This window comes from Vulpes vulpes, chromosome 13, assembly GCF_048418805.1.
Source record: "Vulpes vulpes isolate BD-2025 chromosome 13, VulVul3, whole genome shotgun sequence".
NCBI classification, from domain to species: Eukaryota; Metazoa; Chordata; class Mammalia; order Carnivora; family Canidae; genus Vulpes; species Vulpes vulpes.
The window spans coordinates 46,695,391-46,718,996 of NC_132792.1; the positions used below are offsets into that span (position 1 = coordinate 46,695,391).

General features: G+C 35.9%; 1 protein-coding gene across 1 annotated transcript in view; it reads right to left on the reverse strand.

Annotated features, from left to right (window-relative positions):
* The window catches only part of CPNE3 (copine 3), a 55,629-nt gene that overhangs the window by 22,611 nt on the left and 9,412 nt on the right, over nt 1-23,606 (reverse strand). Inside the window, exons 2-9 of the mRNA XM_026013285.2 lie at nt 18,362-18,501; nt 17,902-18,081; nt 15,848-15,922; nt 14,348-14,419; nt 8,838-8,921; nt 7,733-7,822; nt 3,758-3,856; nt 739-825 (exon numbers count right to left, since the gene is read on the reverse strand). Of these exons, the coding sequence (XP_025869070.1) occupies nt 739-825; nt 3,758-3,856; nt 7,733-7,822; nt 8,838-8,921; nt 14,348-14,419; nt 15,848-15,922; nt 17,902-18,081; nt 18,362-18,493 (819 nt within the window). The 5' untranslated portion in view covers nt 18,494-18,501. The remainder of the gene's footprint in view (nt 1-738; nt 826-3,757; nt 3,857-7,732; nt 7,823-8,837; nt 8,922-14,347; nt 14,420-15,847; nt 15,923-17,901; nt 18,082-18,361; nt 18,502-23,606) is intronic.

Sequence of the window (23,606 nt, forward strand, 5' to 3'; positions counted from 1 at the left end):
AACAAAATTAAGATTAGAATTTTTTAAAAAGATTTATTTATTTGAAAGAGAGAGAGCATGAGCTGGGGGAGAGGCAGAGGGAGAGAGAAGCAGACTCACCATCAAACAGGGAACCCAAAACAGGGCTGGATCTCATGACCCCGATATCATGACCTGAGCATAAATCAAGAGTCCGTCAACCACCTGAGCCACCCTAAGATTAGAATATTAATGGATAAAGGTGAAATATACTCACTTTAAGTTTTGAGAAACTAGTAATAATGAGTCTAATATGTTGAGATCTTTAACAAGCAAAATAATCAAGATTTTAAAAAACAAAACAAAACCATTAATTTACTGTAAGAAATCTCCTGAATTCTTCCCTCTATTTATAATATCTTAACTTGAAATTATGACCAGGATAGATGCACTGCATCAGGTCATTTCCACTAATGCCCTGGGAAAATACCATGATGTTTCACATTTCCTAAAATAAGGAAAAAACTTCAATATTCTTTGTCTTTTCCCGAAAAGTTGTCAAACCTTAGAAACAAAGTTATTGACAGATTTCTTTACTCTTCCCGACTATCTTCTTTCCCCTAAAGGTGTCCAGATGATCATATGATTTTCAACTGCCCAAAATTCAATTCACATTTTCTAAGGAAAAAGCTTTAATATTCTTTGTTGGTTTAATATATACCTATTGAAGAAAAAACTTGAAATATCTCATTTTACTATAAATGGTTAACATCAACTAACCTCACACTGTTTCACACTGATAACACCTGAATTCTTGTAGCTTTTCTTCTTTTGTCTCTTTTTTTCATTTATGCATTCAAATTCCACCTGTAGGAAGAAAAGACAAAATGTTAATTCTTACTAGTAATATAAAAAATGTGAATTCAAATAAATGGTTTTTTCCTCTTGGAATCAAAACATCTGCTGATGTAAGACTGTTAGTAAAATACAATTTTGAAACAATTACATAATAGATTAACTATGTGAAATATTTATCACTGACATTTCCACAAGGCATTCCTAAAATTGTATACATTTTTAAATAGTTCCTAAGTATAAATTTTTGCCTCTATAGATGATTTCCTTGCAAATGTTCCAAGTAGCATTCTTCCTTTTTTATAATAAGGGAAATAAAATATTACTCTGAGCCATTTCTTTCAGAAAGAACAAAAATATGCTGCTTAGAAAAGAAGGAAAAAACCTCCCATCAGAAAACAGAAATATATGGAGCCTAACTGTATGGTAAAATATGCAAAGATCACCTCTTTCCACTGGGAATATTTTTAGGAATAGAACTACCCCAAATAGAAGGATCTTCTTTTCCACCTCCTAGCCACCTGTCCATCTGTAAAGCTTGGCTCAAGCTGCTCTCCTCTATAACATCAACTACTATTCCAATCTTCTGTGTCCATTCATCTTCTTAAACTTCTACCACCATATAAAATTTAGTTACATACTTTGTGTTATTCTCAATTGTTTTGTTAGTTTTGTTTCACACCTAGGATATAATCACCTACAAATTATACTTTCAAATACTTTGAAATATACTTTCTCTATGTTGCCTAATAACAACATAAGAGATACTCAATGAATACTTGATAAGTAAGTCACCTTTTCTAATTAACAGAAAGTAACTTATATACTTTAGGCAGAGCCATTGTTAATTTTCTAAGAATCAAACATTAAAAGGTATAATAGATATAATGATAAAAAACAAAATTATGTTAAACAATTCTTTGGTAGTTCAGGATCCTGCCAGAGTCTCAGTCAACATCATAGATGTTAACAATTGAATATTTGAGATGCAGGAAAGGCCTAAAGAGAATTCTCATTGGTAAAAGGCTTTATTACTTCATTTCATTTATTCCCAGTTCTACAGTGTCTACCAAGTGGCAGGCACTATTCCAGGCACTGAAAACACAGATTATATGGCCCTGCCTTTGAAAAACAAGAATGGGTAAATGTTGTCACTGCAGCAGCAGTAAAAGCCCCATTCTGTCATGGAAAAGGGAAGGATCAAGATAGCTAGATTGAGAAAAACTCTACAGGACCTATAAAGTATTACAAAGTTAGCTGTTCATTCATTATCTTCTAAAAGCAGGTCAGCTCAGGTCATGATCCCAGAAGTCCTGGGATCAAGCCCTGCGTAGGCTCCCTGCTCAGCAGGGAATCTGCTTCTCCCTCTCCCTGCTTATGCTCTCTCTCTCTTTCAAATAAATAAATCTTTTATTTTTCTTAAGATTTTATTTATTCATGAGAGACACAGAGAGGCAGAGACATAGGCAGAGGGAGAGGCAGGTTCCTCTCAGGAAGCCTGATGCAGGACTTGATCCCTGAACCCAGGATCACACCCTGAGTGCAAGGCAGATGCTCAACCACTGAGCCACTCAGGTGTCCCAAATAAAATCTTCTAAAAAAATAAAATAAAACTCATTTTCCCCATTACTTAAACTAAATGGCTTGTTTATTTATTTGGTATTTAAATTTTGATCTAAAACTATCATTATCTTGTCTTAGATTCCTCATTTACATGACAAGGTAAAAAAGACCTCATCTAACTATAACTTCTTATCTCTTAAACCCCATGTTTGCATTTGCAAAAGGAAAGGCAGTATACATGAACATTACGCAGGTCTCTAAGCATGTAATGAATAATTCCTATTATTCTATTATAAGCAAGCTATAAAGAGAATTAACAGCTTATCCCATCCAAATTAGAAAGGAAATAAGATGGGAGAAATTGATGTTTTACTCTACTCATAAAATGCTCTGAAATACTTTTTAGCCATCTCAGCTTTAGAGGCAGAAAAGTTTCTTAGGAATATGTTGGGATGCTAAATAATAAACTGAATGTAGTTAAGGCACATGAATGATCTTAACAAAATTAGTGCCACTAGATGGAGGCTTAATATTACATAATTTGAAATACCATAATTATGCTTTTATCCTTCGCCTTGGTGAAAACAGAAGAGCCAGAGGCAGATTGTAAAAGCCTGTCCAGAAGGAACATAAATGTACACAGTTCAAGCCCAGGTATATTTACCTAATGTTGTAGAACTTAATTATTATGACCGATGAAATGCCAAATGCTTTATTTTTATTTTTCATTTTTTAAAGATTTTATTTATGTATTCATGAGAGACATAGAGAAAGGGGCAGAGACACAGGCAGAGGGAAAAGGCGGCTCCCTGCAGGGAGGTTCCAGGACCCTGAGATCATACCCTGACCCTCAACCATTGAGCCACCCAGGTATTCCAATGCCAAATACTTTAAAACTAGGGATTTTCTTTCTTTTTTTTTTTTAAGATTTTTATTTATTTATTTGATAGAGAAAACGAGCAAGTGAGCATGAGCAGAGGGATGGACAAAGACTGAGGCAGAGGGAAGCAAGACTCTTCACTGAACAGGGAGCCCAATGTGGGGCTCAATCCCAGGACCCTGAGATCATGACCCAAATGGAAGGCAGATGCTTAACCAACTGAGCCACCCAAGTGCTCCCAAACTAGAGATTTTCAATCAAACCCTATATGTTGTCTGAAACTAAAGGAAACCAAACCTCTATTTATAAATGTAAACTTAGGCTCCAAGCATGAATTTTGGATCATCCAATTACTACACAAATAAAATCCACAGATTTCAGAAAAGTTTGTAACAGAGTAAAAACACGGCAAGCTGTTTGCTATACCAAGGGGGAAAAAAACAAAATAATAAATACATGGCCAAACAGTAAAGTACTTTCAATGACAAAGATGCAACTTACAGGTGAGTTTCTGGAGGCTTCTTTCAGTTTTGTCATGGTGGTTTGAAATGTTCCAATGAGATCATGTGACCCATCATTATCATAATCATAGCACTCTACCTAGATGAAGTATAATAAAGATGTATAAAAATCAACATCATTTTGTTTAAAAGGATTGGCTGCAATAAATGGGACTTACCAAGAAATGCCCATTTGATTAAAATTAGTGAAAATGTTGAATATGCAGTTCTACTTGGAGAAGTAACTAACTTCCTGGAGGAGTAATACTGAAACACTTTCAAACCCCAGCTATTTGTGGAGTGGGGCTCTAAGATAGATCACAGGCAGATGAAAAATAAAAATACTGTTTAAATTCTATATTAAGCAGTTTCCAGTTCATCTATCATGCTCTTTATAAGAGCTGATAACATCAAGAGCTGATAACATCAAAATGGAATTACACGTTCTTTCTCATCCAATTCTTTACTTGTTATCACTGTTATCATCTGCAGGAAGAAAGGAAGTCACTATCCTAGACAACTAAAACTTGTATAATTAAATCCTAGATAACTTAGAAATATGGCAAATGTATTTCATTAGTTGCAATCTGGTAAGACTAGGCCTATATTCAGAGTTAGACATGATGAAGTCAGATTTGCATCCTTCTGAGAATCACGGGTTGTAGAATGAAAACTAAAATTCGAGAAAAAGAGTACTTAATCCAGTGAGGAAGTATCTAGCCTGGGTCATATTAATTTTATATCCATGTAACACAGGGTGAATTCTATTCCTTTCTATGGCTCTCATGTAATGATTGTTCTTTCTTAAAGCAGGCATTAGAGAGTTGTCTAATGCACATCAAATATTTGATGTGCATCTAGTTTTGATATTGCTAAACTGACAGCGTAGCCAGAGGGTAAATATTCACAAGAATACCTGATTATTCATTGTTATGAGAATATTAAGATGGTGTGAACTGTTAGCAAACAGAGGTGTTCATTGTGATCATTTGAATAACCAACCTTTTAATAGGGCTTTGTAATTTCAGAACAGATTATCTCATTTCCACAAACATTTATTATGTGCACTGCACACATTATCTACTTAGGCTTGAGAAGTAGGCAAAGGAATTAAATAGTGTTAGAAGATGATATATTTTATTTGTTAACTAATATAGGTTTTTTTTAATATAGGTATGTAAAGCTGTGCTAAGGACACTTTTTAATTCTTCTCGAGATTTAAAACAAAAGCCAATAACTGAGAGTATTTGCCAAGAGAGTACCTCTTACAAAATTATATTAATTGCCAAGTTAAAATGCTTAGGACTTATGTGTTCATCCAGCAGAGTGATTTATTTTCTTCCCACAGTTCTATGAGAAGTGAAATGAGTGCCTATCATAACAGGAAGTGCTTCATTCCTTACTAATATTTTCATTACGATTCCAGGAAGACTAAAATTCAGTCAATCAATAAAGATAAGATCTAGAATTGCAATTTTGAGGAACTTTAAAGATTTTTATTTGTTATAAACACTCTGGTCACCGACCAATTATGACAGTTTGATTCTTGCCTTATATATCTGATATTTAATTTTTAAACCAAAGCCCCTTTATCTGACTCTTCAGAGAGGAGTGAGGGGAAAAGAAAATTAATGATCTCACTAATTTTTTTCCAGAGAAAGTAAAATTAAGATAAAGCCAAAAGCAATTTTAATATTTTCACGATTTCACTTTTTAATAGATGTTTTTTAATTATGGAAAATAGAACTTGATTTATTTTTTTTAAGTAAGCTCTACAGCCAACATGGGGCTTAAACTCACCACCCTGGAATCAAGAGTAGCATGTTCTACTAACTGAGCCAGCCAGGTACCCCAGAACTGCATTTTAGATTTGCATTCAGGAAACTCCAGCTTATATCTAAGACAAGATCAAGCTTTGATAAGGCCAATTTTATTTTTTAAAGAAGCATATAAACACCTAAATTCTTCATATATTTAGACTGCCTGAGACTTCAGGGAATATAAAAAGATATTTAAGCTGTAATTTCTGATAGCTCACTATACTTAATATATATGAAAAACTCACTGTTGCCACATTGAAGGGAAACATTTGGCACTAAAAGATGTGACATTTATAATGCTGGCATATGTTCAGATATAGTTTAAAGTAAATGATATAATGATTTGTATAATTTAATTTCTCAAAAATTCAAAAACTAGTACTATTAGCTGTTTTAACAAAAGTATCAGCAGTGCTTGTGAAATTGAAATATATGCATATATACATACGCACATATGTATATATGTAAAAGAATGCACACACCACACAATACTATATTCACTAAGGCATTCTCATTTAGGCAAGGTGGCAGCATGCATGATTATTTCTTTTACTCACTTGATCTTATGGAAATAATAATACATGCTGGAGTGATAACACTGGCACAATCACACAGCAGCAAAGAAATTATTGATGATCCTGATTCTATTCTCTGCTCTAAAACTCATTACCACACCTCTAAACAATTTCCAAACACCAAGAGAATCACAGATGTATGACTTTATGATATTGCAAAGAAATATAGAACTAAAGAAATAAAGACAGTCATGATGTAGTAAATCAAGTTGTGTATAGTTAAAAGAAACTGAGAAACTTTTAAGAACAAAAGACATTCATCAGGAAAGCTCAGAAAATCAGTTTACTTACTATAATAAAATAGCCCTGTAAGCATGCCACTGTGTGCAAAAAAAGTTTAAAAAACATTGTTTCATTGTTAACATATTATTACAAGCAATCAGTTATGGTGTAGGCATTTCTTTTCCCCAGCCTTTCCTGTTTCTCAGATCTATTAAAATTTTCTTTTAACGTGAAAAGCAAAAGTTCTAGATTTAGTTTAACAATAGAAATTAACTTTTAAAACTATTGTTCTACATTTATTTTTTACCTAAATTTTCACTGCTGTTTGAAATACCACATAGATCATACTTATATTGATCTTTCAAGTTCTCTGCCAACTTAGGACAAATTTTTATGTATCTAAGAAATGAAACCATTGTCAATGTAATAGCATCTATTCTATGTATAATGGCTTATAAAACTTACACTTTCATTAATTTAATCTTTCTTTTTTGTAATATAGACATTATTTTCTCTGTTGTATAAGGGAAGGAGTAGATGATCTGCCCAAGATCCCTTATCTGGTTGAAGGCCTAAGTCAAAACTTGGACAATAGTCTCACATGAAATCATGTGTTCTGTGCCATCACCTTTCCTGTTTTTATTGTATTCATTATCAAAGGGGGCGGGGGGAACACTTTGGTTAGCTGACATCTAAACACAAGACGCTTCTATCTGGAATTTTATGTAGAGACTCTAGTATGTGTCTTTAAAATAAGAAATATTTTCCAATAAATGGCTATAAATTAAAACATTAAAAAAAATTCCTAAACACCTGCTACTTCCTGTTCCCATTCTGCTTCCCTAACACTTTATACTAAAGTCATCTAGAAGTATTAAATGAAAAATATCTTGCTCTGAAAATAAGCGATGGAAAATGCCACCACTATATTCCTCTGCAGGAAGATGCTCTGGTTTTTAGTTAAAGTAACGTCTGCTTTTATCTTTAAGGGACACTCAAAGGCAAAGAGTGCAGTTAAAGGTTCCTATTTGCAGAGCAAAGAAATCTTATTCAAAGGAGGGAAGATTTAAATTGGACATTTTATTTTTAACAATGAAGAGTAAAATGAAAATCACAATGTTTGATTAAGCATTAGACCAACAGATCAAACATGTCTACCCATTCAAACTGACCATTTACTTACCAGAGACATTTCTCTTTTAATATTCCTAAATACAAATAAAATTCAATCCTTACAGGTATCTGTTATATCATTTATTTTTATTAAATATTATCTATTCAACTAGTTTTATGAAAGAAAATGCATATATATATGTTATATATATATGTATATATAGCATATATATAACTTTAAATCACCTTGATCGTTTTGTCCATATCTCCGTAACACAGGGAGTTAAGAGAGATTTTAAAAGGTCTCCAAACAGGATTCAAGTTATTTTTAATAACCTGTAAAATGAAGATTCAAAGACTAGTTAGAAAAACACTTAGTTCCTTAACATTTTGCTCTTCCTTTTCCTACATTCTGGATACACTCTTACCAATCATCCTTTACCTTTTCGCCCAATCAACTTTTTCAATGAAAAACTATCTAGAACAATTATTATACAACTGTTAGGAAAAAATGTGATAGATACATTCTGAGAAAAGAAACTATTTGGAAATATATTTCACCCATTACAAGGTACACTTAAAACTACTGATTGCTGATTTTGTTGGAAACCAGGGTTTTCATTGCAGGACACAGAAGATTCAAATTTGGAGTAAGAAAGGATGAGAAAGAACTGGCTGGGTTGGACTTGAAGAAATAGTCTAAATTCATGATTAAATATTTTCATAAATATATATACACATAATAAACATATACATAAATACACGATTCCCAACTATGTCCACTGAAAAGGCCTAAATGAAACAACATGTCAATACTATTGAGTACATCTAGCACTACTCTCTTACAGGAATAGGGTTCCAAGAGAAAGAGCTCATTCCAGACCTGAGACAAGGTGACTATAAAATGACCTGAGAATATACTTTAATATAAAGTAAGAGACTAAAAAAATAAAATAAAATAATAAAATAATAAAGTAAGAGACTGCGGGGCACCTGGCTGGCCCAAAAGCTGAGCATGTGAGTAAGTGAAAAAGAAAAAACATGCATGCAGATATGACTAGTTGGTAAATCTAGGTGAAGGATACAAGGGTATACATTTTAATGCTTTTTATAGGGTTTTAAATTTTTCAATATAAAAATTTTACTAATAGTTAATCTTGGTAGCTCCTTCTCATAAAAAGAAAAAAAAAAATGAGTATGCTGATCTTGTATCTCTGGCTATATACATCTGAACTCAAGTTGATTTTTTTTTTCAAATTGATATTTTTATAAACTCATAATTTTTAAAAATTAAGGTTACTACAATTCCAACGAAAATCTCAACCCTACTTTTTCAAATTCAGATATTCACCTCTGTTCGATGAACCATTAGCCAGTTTCCATCAGATGTCTGCTTGTGGAATTCCAGGTATGGATCTGACTTTCCAAATAGATCCTACATTTAAAAAAAGTTAATTATTCTCCTCTGAAACCATGTGAAACCACATATTATTCATGTTACATATTAGCAATACCTGAAGCCTAACTCCGTAGTACAGATATATGCAGTACAGTAGTAAATACAAATCCCATTACCTTCCTTATGAACTTACAAACTTGCTGAAGCAAGGCATTTGTGATAGATGCTCATAACCCTGTGTATCAGGACTTTATTTCTCAAAAAAAACTGAGAACATGGCTTTTAAATATAGTGAACAATAGGACCCATAATCAATAAAATATGTTTTAGACTTTTTTTTTTAGATTCTATTTATTTATTCATGATAGACATAGAGAAAGAGAGAGAGGCAGAGACACAGGCAGAGAGAGAAGCAGGCTCCATGCCGGGAGCCCGACACGGTACTCGATCCCGGGACTCCAGGATCACACCCTGGGCCAAAGGCAGGCACTGAACCACTGAGCCACCCAGGGATCCCCTGGACTTGTTTTCATTATTAACAGTATTCATTTGTATGGCATTGAATAGTTTGATATAAATGACATTTCAAACATTAGTTGTACTGACTCCATGAGGGACAGAGCAGTTATCAGCAATAAAAAGGATTCAGAGGGGTTAAATCACTTTGCCAAGATCACACATCGAATGAATTTGTGGATTAGAGTCTTGACTCTGTATCTTATCCTTCTATGTCCAATACTCTTCCACCCATTCCACACATTTCTTTACACACACAAGGGAGTAGAGGTAAATATGTGAAATGCATAACAGAATTATTTGAAGGGTACAAAGTATATCTTTTTCCTCTGTAATTCACCACACCACACCCGTATAATGCTGCAGCACAGTGAGTGCTCAAAAATGCCCTTATCAGCATCCTCAACACAAACACACACAAATATACACACCTACACACACTTACACAGAAATTAAAATTCTGGAAGAATGACCAAATCAATTCCAAAGGTCAAACTCAAGTAGTGAAATTATAAATGATTTTGTTTTCCCATTTTTGTTTGCCTTCCTTTTGAAATTTCCACACTCCTTAGAATTTTATTTGTCAAAATGAATTCCTGTTACCTGTTAATTCCACAGTAATATATGTAGCTATGCCCCTGAATTGAAGATTTTTTTGAGTCCTATATTAAACTCAGTATTAAAGTAAGAACTAAGATAATGTTATTTCCCTCCTGAGCAGTTCAATGTCAAGCAAATAATACATTTGGTACAGTCAAAAATATAAACACAGGGCAGAGGGGAGGAAGCCTGGGTGGCTCAGTTGGTTAGAAGTCGGACTGTGGTTCAGATTATGATCTCAGAGTCCTGTGATTAAGCCCCATGTCAGGCTCCTCACTCAGTGGGAAGTCTGCTTCTCCCTCTGCCTCTGCCTCTCCTCCTCCTCGTGCTCTCTCTCAAATAAATAAAATCTTTTAAAAAAATACATAAACACAGGGGTGCCTGGCTAGCTTAGTTAGGAGACCACAGGACTTTTGATATTGGGTCATGAGTTTGAGCCCCATTTGGCTGTAGAGATTATATACACACACACACAAAGGCTATGCAGAACTTTACAAAAAAATTTTTTTTGAAGATTTTATTTGAGAGAGAGAGTACAGAAGCAGAAAGAGAAGCAGACTTCCCGCTGAGCAGAGAGCCTGACGTAGGGCTCAATCCCAGGACCCTGAGATCATGACCTGAACCGAAGGCAGGTGCTTAACCAACTAAGCCACCTAGGCGCCCCAGAACTTAAGAAGAATCTTAAGAATCAAAATATAAGCCCCTACATGAACCATTTTATAAAACTAATAGCAGCACTATACACCGAGAAGTTAACTTTCTAAAAACTAATGTACCCTGTCTGACCTATCTTAGAAATAAACCTATGAAAAAAAAAAGCAGGATATCATTATTACCATTCTGAAAGGTCACACAACAAACCTTCTTTGAAAGTTCATTAAGATGTCAGTAGTAGAAATAAAATAAGAATTAAACGTTCCTGGGGTGCCTGCTTGGCTCAGTCAGTTAAGCATCTGCCTTTGGCTCGGGTCATGATCCCACAGTCCTGGGATTGATACCTGTGTCAGGCTTTCTGCTTGGAGCCTGCTTCTCCTTCTCATTCGGCCTACTTGTGCTCACTTTCTCTCTCTCTCTCTCTCTCTCTCTCTCCCTGTCAAATAAATAAATAAATAAAGTCTTTAAAAAAAAGAATTAAAAGTTCCTGATTCAGACCCCCAGAGCATATTAAGTGAAAGAAGCAAGGTAGAGAAAAGTATATATATGCATATATAGAGAATATACATATATGTGTGTGTGTGTGTATGAAAGTATATGTCTGGAGGCACACAGGAGGCTTAGTCAGTTAAGCAACAGACTCTTGCTTTCGGCTCAGCTCATGATGTCAGGGTTGTGAGATGGAGCCCCAAGTCGGGCTCCCATTGAGTGGAGCCTGCCTAACATTCTCTCTCTGCCTGTCCCTCACCCCTGCACACTCCCCGCCCCACTAGTGCATGCACATGGACACACAGGCACTCTCTCTCCCTCTCTCTTGCTCACTAAAAAAAAGTGTATGTATGTAGTATGCTACAGCTACCCAAGGGCTGATGGTGGGGAATATAAATACAAATACATACACACATACATATCTATTAGATATATCAATATACACATACATATGTGTATAGATACACAGACATACAAATACACATACAAATATATACACAGACATAAAATATTATTATTATTATTATTATTACTTTTCTTAAGGAAATTGAAAAATTAAACCAGGGATGCCTGGGTGGCTCAGTGGTTGAGCATCTGCCTTCAGCTCAGGGCATGATCCCGGTCTGGGGATCGAGTCCCGCATCAGGCTCCCTGTGAGGAGCCTGCTTCTCCCTCTATGTCTCTGCCTCTCTCTCTGTTTGTCTCTCATGAATAAATAAATAAAATCTTAAAAAAAGAAAAAGAAAAATTAAACCATAAAATATAAACTTTAAAGCATTATTACCTACAGGGGAAAAGGAAGAAAAAACAGAGTATACAGAGAAAGAAGCTAAATATCTTGAATATATCTTGTTTTATAAATTTGGCTTTGGAACCACATAAATCTTCTACATAATTATAAAACAAATTTAAATTTTCTAAAATTGCAAACAATCCCTAAATATCAAAAGCAAAATCAAATGTGTCATTGTGATAAAATAATTACTAAAAGAATTCTTTAAAACACAAGAATTTGAACACACAACCCAAGTGGAACATATAACCCTAAAGACAAAAAATTTCAAAGGGTGCCTAGCTGGCTTAATCAGTAGAGCATGTGACGCTTGATCTCAGAGAAGTGAGTTAGAGCTCCACACTGGAAGTAGAGATTGCATAAACGAATAAATAAAACTAAAAAAGAAAAAGAATTTCAAAGAAAGCTCAATCTGTTTTCAGTAAAATTATTGTTAATTATAATATGGATATTTTTATTGTGAAACTCTGTAAATTGTAAAAGACAAAACAGATAAGCAAATATGTCAACATCCTTAGGAACAGAGATTTTCAGCCTAAGAGAAGGGAGGTAAGGCCCTGTAATTCTATATTTGAACTCGAAATAGTTGTACAAATTTATGATTTAGTTCTTCTTTAAAAAAAAAAAAGTCTTTCCTCTAATTGTCTACTAAAAAGCCTTAGAAATAGTAAGTGGCAATAATCAACAATAAGCACCCCTAGCACCAGACTGATTTCTACATAACAATTTCCACTAAAATATAATCAGTCTCTTTTTAATCTGCCAGTCTGGAGCAGAAATTAGATAAAGTAAGCCTGAAACATCTTGTCATGCCACAGAGCAAGGAAGCTATCCAAAGGCTCCTGGAGACGTGCCAATTGTTTTCAGGAACAAACTTAACGAGGTTCCCATAGGCTAAAGTTAAGATAATTTAAGTATCAATAAGAGTTCACTGATAAAGAGCTCACAGCAACACTAAAAATAAAAAACAACACACAAACAAAAAAAAAAACCCCACATTGTCACATTTAGAGGATGATAGGCAACCAACTTATTCTGTGAAATGGTGTATATGAAGGAAAATAATCATTTTAATTTGCTTCCTGTACAATCATATCTCAGAATAATAAATACCTAACATGGGTAAGAATACTTTAATCTATAGAAGTATCCTCATTAATAAATGAAGAAGCAATGATACCATGAGAATCTCATGATTTAACAGACTCTTTAACACATTTAAAAAAATAAAATAAAATAGCACATTTAGATAGTATAATTATCATCAGTGTTCACTAACATCCCAAAAAGAACTCAACAATGTGAGCCTCCTGATGTAAACACATGCCACCACCTATTGAATTGTTGCCTTACCTACAATTCAAAATACCATCAGATCATTTCTCTAAATTCAGTTACCAGCTTACAGAAATCAGGAAATAAAGGTAGAGAGAGGAATATGAATACTCGTGGTATCATTTAACAATCAGCTATATGCAATGTTACAACTTCTATGGGACAACGGAGTCCATTTCTTTATTGAATAAGTTCCATGATGGACGAAAGGATGGATGGGATGAAAGGAGGAAATGTGAGGGAATAAAGGAGAGAGGGAGGGAGGAAGGAAGTAAAAGAAAGGAGGGAACTTATCGTTTAAAGAAGACTTGAAACATATTAACCAATTATACTGTTTAAAGAACCTTTGGAGATACACCAAAATATTTACAGAATAAATGATATGATGTCTGGGAGGAGCGAAGGTAGATAGAGGTGGAGATGAAACAAAATTGGCCATGATTTATAAGTGTTGAAGATGGATGATGGGGACATGCAGGGTTTTTTAAAGACTATTCTATTTTTGTATGTTTAAATTTTTCAAAAAAAAAAAAAAAAAAAAAGTCCCTGGCTACTAATCTAAGATGTTTGCAAATTGAATTGTAAGGTAAATGTAAATGACAAAAAAAAAAAAAAAAAAATTGGTTTATGTGATTAAATAAAAAATCAAGGAATTATTCTAATTCATGCTATATACTAAATTGTTGTGTTATTATTGTGTTGTGAATTCATTCCTCATTTAAAAAAAAATATTGACTTTTGGAAGCAAAGAGGAAAACCCAATAGAGCATGGAATTTCTATTTCTTTCCTTAAGGTAATCCAACAACACTCTCTCAAATGCCTTTTACAATAACAATACTTTTAATAACGCCTCCTTTAAGCTAGACAATCCCTTTGATAACATCTAGAGGAAAGAGGTAAAAGAAGATGGCTTCTGCTTAAACGTACATAGAAAAGTAGAATTTGGAAGTAACTAAATAAGTGATGCTTAGATGATGGAGTTCATAATACTAATTGCATTATTATTTGTTTCAAAAAGGAATCAAGGTGAGGCAAAACATGATATCCTTGTGGAAATGTGTATCAACTACTCACCTTATTGTCGAGTTTTCTTGCCTCCATTTCAAACAAGACCACTCTGTTATCCTTTATTTCCTCAGCTGAAATCTAAGAGTAGATAAGGTAAGTAAAAGACCATATGTTTTAGGAGCTCTGATAAACTCAGAAGTACTGATTTATTCTGTTATCTCATAATAGATACAGTCTGTACTAATATAAATAGATTTTTAAATCTTTGATAAAAAAAAATAGTACCATCCAGAAAGACTGATCATTATTTCTTTTAATTATATAAAATAAATATTTTCTCAAAATATGCCAAATCTGTATTATTCAACTTACTTTTCAAATGTTGTTGCCCCAAATGGATCTTCACCATTCCATTGAAAAATCAAAGCCCTGAAAGACTGCATGACCCTACCTAAAGCTCTCCTAAAGTAAATCATACCTAGAGAACACTTTAAATTGAAATAACAGATCAACATTTTTCATCCAATGTAACTGAAAAAATCTTATTCTACTTAAAAATTCCAGGCTATCATTACCCTAAGGGCAATAAAACTAACTAACTACTGTAATGTTCTGTCTCACAGAAGTCATCACCCCAAAGACATTTAACATTCTTATGCCTCCGGAGATTTAAACTAGGGCAAAATAGTTGCTTAGGGAAATGGCCTGAGAGTGACGATAACCCTCAAACATGACTCTCTCAGGGAGCCAGCCTTCCATTCTCAGACAGAGCTAAAGTTAGTAACTATTGCTCGAGGCAGTGATAATCTGGACCGAAACTCTAGAAGATAATTACTTTATCCTATTATTTAAAGATACTTATTTAAAGTATGGCATTATATAATTTGAAATCTAAAACAGTATAAAGCACATATTCATTTGCCTAGGACCAGTAATTAGCAATTGAAAAATCTGAATAGAAGATGGGCAGGAGAGTGCAAGCACAAAAAAAGATAGTTAAGAGTTGAGAGGTTCAGGGGTGCCTGGCTGGCTCAGTTGCAAGAACATGTGACTCTTGATCTGGGGGTCATGAGTTCTAGCCCCACATTTAAGTTATTATTTAAATAACTAAATTAAAACTTAAAAAAAGAAAGAGTTGAGAGGTTTAGCGGGCATAGCATAAGATCCATTTGGAATGAAATCCATTATGCAGTTTCTTTGCTATTGGGGGAACTGTGTTTGTTTTGGAGATGCTCAAATTAATCCATTCAGATGATTAAGCCATTTCTCTCTAACTTGGGAGTTTACAGTTCCGTGTGGAGAGAGAGGCAAGCATCACCAAGGTGCACCTGATTCCATGGGCAATTTAAAAGACTCAAAGAAGGAATTCCCACATCGCATTTTTCTCCTTTTTGACCCAACACATTTCTCATTTGTGATCATTATAGGTCAAGTACAGATGAAGGGCAACATTTGGGATCAAATGACAAAGCATAGCTATAGAATATTTGTCTGCTTTGCATAGTTTCAGCATGTCCTATTATGCTAAAATCTTTTCAGGCAAAAGACAAGTATCTTATTGTTTACCGTGATGCTCCCTTTCCCCGCAGGTCTGCCATTTTTAAGCACCAGTGGTCGAGTGAGCTTCTTACTGGAAACAATCTGTTAAAATTGAAAAGTGATACAAAGGGCTATTTAACTTCACCATGTGAATTTTTAAGCTGAATGATTTCAAAAACAGTTGAGAATAAAGTTGATTTAAAGTCATTAGAAATGGAAACATTAAATCCATGCCTTAAGGATTTAGAGATTATAAAACACATCTACACATTTAAAACCCACTGGAGGGACGCCTGGGTGGCTCAGTGGTTGAATGACTGCCTTTGGCTCAGGAGCTGATCCCGGGATCCCCGCATCGGCATCAAGTCCTGCATCGGGCTCCCCAAGGAGCCTGCTTCTTCCTCTGCCTATGTCTCTGCCTCTCTCTCTGTGTCTCTCATGAATATATAATCTTTTAAAAAATAAATTAAATAAATAAATAAATAAAACCCACTGGAAAAGATTTCCAGGGAGCCAGTCCTGGCAGATATTATCTTCCCAACCTCTAGTTTCTTTATCAACTACTTCAAAGTTCAACTTCTTCCCTGTAATGGACAAAGAGGGACAAGTTCTCTTCATATATACCAATCACTGAGCTAAAAACCCTGTAGGGAAGAGGTGGGCCTGAGAACACTCAATAAATGGGATTCAATTGTTCAACTGACACAGAACTTGAATATATATAACCCCCACAAAATATCATTTTATTTTTTTAAAGATATATGCATCAAAGTTTTAGAAAACTGATCAGCTTCAGCTTCATATTGTCCTTGAGACATAGGAAATACCCCAAACAATTCACTGAAAAGTAAACAAATCTCAGCAATAAGTGTCACCCACTGAAAAAACAAGGACTCCTCTCTCCTGAGGCCTTCCCAGCTCTATTACAAATGGTCATGACCTCTCTTGATTTTTTTTTTTAAGATTTGGTTTATGTATTTATTTGAGAGAGAGAGCACATATGAGCAGGGGGGTAGGAGAGGTGAGGGGGGGAAAGGAGCGGAGGGAGAGGGACAAGCAGACTCCCGACTGAGCAGGACCTCAGGACCCTGAGACCACAACCTAAGCTGCAATTAGGAGTCTGAGCCACCCAGGTGCTCTATGATTTCTCTTTGGAAGTCAGACTCTAAGAAAGGAGCAAAATGGTAAACCTACAGATGCAACTCTTCCCTGATCAAATCTGCCATAAAAAAAATTTAATTTTATATAATAGAATGGGGTAATAGCCACCTGAATTGCCACTATTAATTAAGCAACTATGCATGGACCTTAGATGTGAAGGTAGAAACAGTAGAGACTACCATGGTGAGCACAGGGTGGTTCTCCAAACTACTCAAGGGGGTCAGAGGTGGCTTACTGGGGAGGAAGGCTTACACTGAGGTATCTAAGGTTGAGGAAGAGCAAGCCAGGTAAAAGGGACAGTGCTGGGCCATCAGGGATCTAGAGGGACCAGTCACGTTAGTTAGAACATCAGAGAAGCTACTGTTACTTTGAAAGCATTTATTACTTAAACATAAGAACAAAATTGTAGGGGTGCTTGATTGGTTCAGTCAGGTAAGCCTCTGACTCTTGATTTTGGCTCAGGTCATGACCTCAGCGTCCTGAGACTGAGCCTGGCATCAGTCTGCTTGACCCTCTCCCTTCCCTCTGTCTCTCTGTCACTCTCTGTGCTTGCTCTCTCTCAAATAAATAGTAAATAAAATCTTAAAAAAAAATGTTTTTAAAAGAACAAAATTGTACTAAAATCTGTAAATAGTACACAAAGCAGCTAGAACAATAGTATTATTTATTGAAATGTCAAATGAAACACTCCTAACTCAAAAGAATTAATGAGCTTTTCCAAAAATACACGGTCCTTGCCCTTGTGAAAAATAAGGTAAATTCTATAATGTTCAAACCAAACATACTAATATATGATTCAGGTCTTTAAAGTGATTACATACTTTTCAACTCTAAAAATTAATGAGCACTTTTTTAAAAAAACACCCAATTCTCTAGTTAAAATTTAGATACAATATACTGCAGTAGCTAGTTATACTCACTTGTCCAAGGGTACATTCAAATTCTCCTAAGAAGTCATCATCACTCAGCGCTACGGTTTTGTTGTCAATGTCATAAATACCAAATTTCAATTTCTGAACCACTTCGAAGTAGTAGTCAATAATAAATGTCTTGGAAAATGTGGGATTCAAGCAATTCTTAATCCTTTCTGTGCGATCAACCTATATGCACCCCCAAAACAAAAAATTTCTTCAGGTCAAAGTGCATTTACATTTTAGCATCTTTATGTACTACAGGAAACTATATATAAGCATAACAGATAGCTAAAGAAAGTTTCTATATGTAGATGAAAAATTCCACAGTCAAGGAAGACAAACATGCCCCCAAAAAACTGCATTAACACCTGAAATGTTTTCATTATTTTTTAACAGTTTTAACAAGTGCTTCACATTATCAAGAGAGCAATTCAGACTGCTTTTCACCTACAGTATTTAACATTACCTCATACCACTGTTGACCACTCGTATTCAAAAATAACACACATAAAGGGTCCGACTTTGACCCTACATCCATATCCAAAAGATTGTCACAGGAAACATTCAGCTCCACCTTCGTAACGCATTGGGCAGCCATCTCTGGAGCTGTGAGAAAGCCAAGGAAATGAGAAAGCTCATGAAATGGTGCCTTTAAGAAGTACATACGGTCCCACTGAAATAGCTGAATTCTTAGGACAGACTGTCAAAATAGGATCATGGAGTAAACTTGCTAGAATAAGACCGTTAGGATGTGCCTCCTGGCAATTCAGGTGGCTATTACCCCATTCTAGTATTTAGTCAGATTCTCTTGCTGGGATGAAACTCATTTACTGTATAACAATAAAATGCAGCTTTCAAAATGGCCAATAGAACATATTATTCTTTTTTTCACTTCACTATAAGTTTTACCATTCAGAAAAAGTTCAAGTATATTCTTGATCTTTCACATAAAGGTAAATACTGTATTCAGCTGAATAACAAAATGAATCAAACTTCAACCTTTATTTTATTTTTATCTGTTTATTTAACAATATACTAAGTGAGATATTTTATTTTCAAAGAATTTCGGGGGCACCTGGCTGGCTTAGTTGGTGGAGCATGAGACTCTTGATCTCTGGTTGTGGGTTCAAGCCCTGCATTGGGTATAGAGATTACTTAAAAATAAAATCTTAAAAACAAGTTCATCTAAGATTCAAAGCTGGGGAATAAAAGACCCAAAGGACTCCCTAATTCCCCCCACACATCATCTCCCTACATTTTACAGCCATGGTTCTCAATCTTGGCTGCTTATTGGAATCAACCGCAGAGTTTTCAAAGCCACTGATGCCAGAGTCCCACACAAAGAGATTTAACTGGTTTAGGGTGCAACCTGGGCATCAGCTCCTTGGATGACTCTAATTTGTAGACAAGGTTGGCAAACCCAGTCTCCCAGAGAGCATCTAATGAATAGGCATGGCTCATGCTTCCTGAAGACTTGCTAAGAAATACCACAGTTAGCCTAACTTTCACACATCCCCCCTCACTCCAATCTCCAGTCAATATATGAAAATGACCAGGGACAAGTAGAGTACTTGGGAGCTGGCCTTGAGAGTCAATATATTGAGGGTGAGGGAAAGAAAGGAATTGCACATGTAACCAAAAAGAGGACACAGGCATTGCATTTCTCAGCTGAAAGTCCACTTAGCCAGCTGTCTAACAGTCCAGTGGAGGTTGATGGTGGTAGGACAGGTTCTCAAGGTAGGAAGATAACTCCTCCCTTGAGCAGTCAGGGTGGCTTATCACCACCTTCAGCCCAGGACGTGATCCTGGAGACCCAGGATCGAGTCCCACATCAGGCTGCCTGCATGGAGTCTGCTTCTCCCTCTGCCTGTGTCTCTGCCTCTCTGTCTCTGTCTCTCATAAATAAATAAAATCTTAAAAAAAAAAAAAAAAAAAGAAGGAGGAGGAGGAGGAGGTAACCCCTCCCCTAGAGCTGCTGGTAACATCCTTAGAATATGGAGTATATAATGCCCTTGACCTCCACTTTGAGATGAGCTGAAATTCTGGGACAACAGGAACAAATCCACTCATGATCCTGTTATGTTTAAATAGGATATCTGTGCTGTACAAAATGACTAATCAGGTCTGAAATGACAAGGATTACTATGAAAAGAGCCCTTTGGCAATGTCAATAACAACTCATGTCTCAGGGAAATTCTTTAATTACTCTAATGGACTCTCTAAAAATCATAGCAATACTCAAAGTGTGACAAAAATCAATACCAGCATTTAATATTCCTAAGTTAAAGGAGAATGAGAAAAATAAGGTAGGTTTCATACATTTAGTAGCTAGAGATTCCTCTTAAAACCAATGTTACATGTGTGTATCTCCACTTGGGAAGATAATTATTCTTTAATAAGAAACAAAATTCACAAATTCCCGATTTGTCTACTAAATATCCTACCCAGGTATTTTGTAAAACTAAAACTACTATAAATTCAGATTTCTTTGTTTTGCCAGTTTACATTGTCCAAATTATTAAGTGCCAAAATACACAATGCTGACAATATGTGCCAAAGTTATAAAGATCAAGGAGAAATCACTGAAGCAGACAGAGGAGAATTAGCAGTACTAAGAGTGTGTGGGTGAGACTGACATTCCCTGGGCTTTGAAGGATTCCATTAGGTGAAGAGAGAGAACAGCACAGAGGTAGAAAAACCAAGACATGAGAAGGCACAGAGAGGACACCTCATCATGTGTCTCAGAAGTGAGGATCCACACGTTGCGGGAAACCAAGCTGGACAGGAAGAGAAACAAGTTTGGTGTCCTAAGAGCCAGGCTGAAGAACTCAGGGGAGTGGGTAAGAAGGTGCTAGGGAAAGTTCTCAAACTGGGAATAGGATGAAATGGCTTCTTTTTAAATGTCACTTGTGTCAGGACACCTGGATGGCTTGGTCAGTTAAGCGTCAAACTCTTGATGTCAGCTCAGGTCTTTGCCCCTTCCTCTTCATCGCCTCATTTGACAAGCTCTGGAATCAGACAGCTGAGTTCTCCTCTGGGCCCCACCACTGACCTAATGATGTGTGACCTCAGGAGAGAGTCTTAACTTCCCTATAACACCTCGGTTTCCTCATCTGCACAATGAAAATAACCAGAAAGACTTCAAAGTGCCAAGGATGGGGAGAATTCAACAGAAAATATATATCTATGTGTGAAGTCAGTCTCAAAGCAAAGAGGCACAACACATCAGAGGAGCATTATTTTTTTCCCCTAACAATGCTCATACAAGAGCTACAAAAACAACATGCCAGACACACCTCATTATTTAGTAAATTGTTGACAGTTACATTACTACATCACTGTTAAGACACAAATTTCCTCCATTAACAGCATTCCCCCATGAAAATGACTCTAAATGCATCCTCATTTTTTTTTTTTCTAGAAACTCATTATGGCTGAATGACAAATTGAAGAAATTACATAAACAATCAGGTCTGGAACCTTGTTAATAGCAACATTCATGAAGATGCTCTTTTCATTTCCTCTCATTGTCATCATCCAGCACATGATATACAATTTAAAAAGAGCTTTAGAGTATTCTTTTATGATGGAAGAAACTAAAGCAAATGTTTTGTACCCTTTCAGTATGGAAAATAGGAGATTTGGCTGGAATAAGTGGGCAGAAGAATGTGTGTGCACAACTAAAGAATGATTCCGGGATCCCTGGGTGGCGCAGCGGTTTAGCGCCTGCCTTTGGCCCAGGGCGCGATCCTGGAGACCCGGGATCGAGTCCCACATCAGGCTCCCGGGGCATGGAGCCTGCTTCTCCCTCTGCCTGTGTCTCTGCCTCTCTCTCTCTCTGTGACTATCATAAATAAATAAAAAATTAAAAAAAAAAAAAAGAATGATTCCATGTATTTTACTACTCAAAAAGCAGGATGAGAGAGAAGACAGAAAGAGCCTCTAGGAATGGATAGTACCTTATTACTATACAGATTATTTATTGGAGAATTTCTAAAATACAAATAACCCCTGGAAATACTAAACCTATGAACCATTCTCCCTAGTCTCCATAGTCACCCTAATTTTCCTGAATCAACATTATATAACACAGACAGTTCAGAAGAATTAAAAATTAAGACCCAATCACTGAAGTTGGGCTAAATGTATGAAATTTAAGGCATATATATATAGTCACTCCTATGCCAGAGCTGAAAATTCTTGTCTCGTGTGCTTTTTCTTTTCCCATCTTCCCTTAAAGGTATTCCTTACATCTACTCAGTAAAGCAGATTCTGCCTAGAATCTGCAAATCTCTCTCAACTATGGAGGTGTAGAACCTTCTCTATACCCATGGTCACAACTACTTCAGATCTTCTGTAGCTCTACCTGCCTACTTAATGGTCTCCAGATGGGCACTCTAACTGCCATCCTCTCTACTCATATCATGATTTTATCACTTCTGATTAAAAAAAAAAAAATCGGGGAACCTGGGTGGCTCAGTCGATTAAGCATCTGCCTTCCACTCAGGTCATAATCCCAGTCCTGGGATCAAGCCCAGCATTGGGCTCCCTGCTCAGTGGGGAGTCTGCTTCTCCCTCTGCCCCTCCCCACTTGTGCTCACTCGCATGTGCTCTCTCTCTCAAATAAATAAAATATTTTAAAAAATAAAATAAACAGGGCAGCCTGGGTGGCTCAGCCATTTAGCTCTGCCTTTAGCCCAAGGCCTGATCCTGGAGACTTGGGATTAGTCCCACATCAGGCTCCCTGCGTGGGGCCTACTTCTCCCTCTGCCTGTGTCTCTGCCTCTGTGTGTGTGTGTGTGTGTGTGTGTGTGTGTGTCTCATGAATAAATAAAATCTTTAAAAATAAAAATAAATTAAATTAAATTAAATTTTAAAAAATCATTACTGGCTACCCAGGGTCTACCCTAGTCCAATGAGCTATACCTGGAATTCATGGCTCTGTCTACATCTGCCCCCAGCCTGCCCATCTAACTTCCTCAAGATCCACTTTAAATGACACTTTCTCCATAAAGCTGTTGCTGATACTCCCCTGGTGCGGTTATGGTACTGACAATATTTTCTTTAGACTATCGTTACTTGTATGCATGGCTCATCACCCTTTCTATCTACTGTGAGCTGACAGGGACCTGTGCTTTACTTCTTCCTCTTCATCCTGAAGCACAACATCTGGCACAGGTTTTTCATGACAGGAACAGCAGTAACTCTGGAGTCAGTATACTTGGTTCAAATTACCTTCTATTTGGGTGTGTTAGCTTTACCAAATTATCAGTCTGAACCTCAATTTCCTCATCTATAAAATAGGGATAAAAAAAATTACCTGACAATTGTAGATTTGTAGGGCACTCAGCATTTTTAGATAGCCTACAAATTGTAGCAATTGTTAATTTATTAACTACTCAAATATTTTAATTGATAGTGCCAGCATCAATGGCTTATTATTCAATAGTAAGACAGAAGCACCTTTCTCATTCTTGTTTATAAAGAACTTCTCAGAAAAATAATAAAAGAATGTCTGGAATTTACAAAAATTAATCTGCCAAGCAGGCTGCCTTTACTATAGATAAGTGCTAATTTTCCTAAATCCCCTCAGAAGAGTTTGTTTACCTGAGGTACTGCATAGTTGTTGCATGAGGGAAGGGGGGCCAGAGCCAGTGACAGTGACTCATTATTTGTCATAGAACAATTGGGAGGGAGAAGTCAGTGCCCAG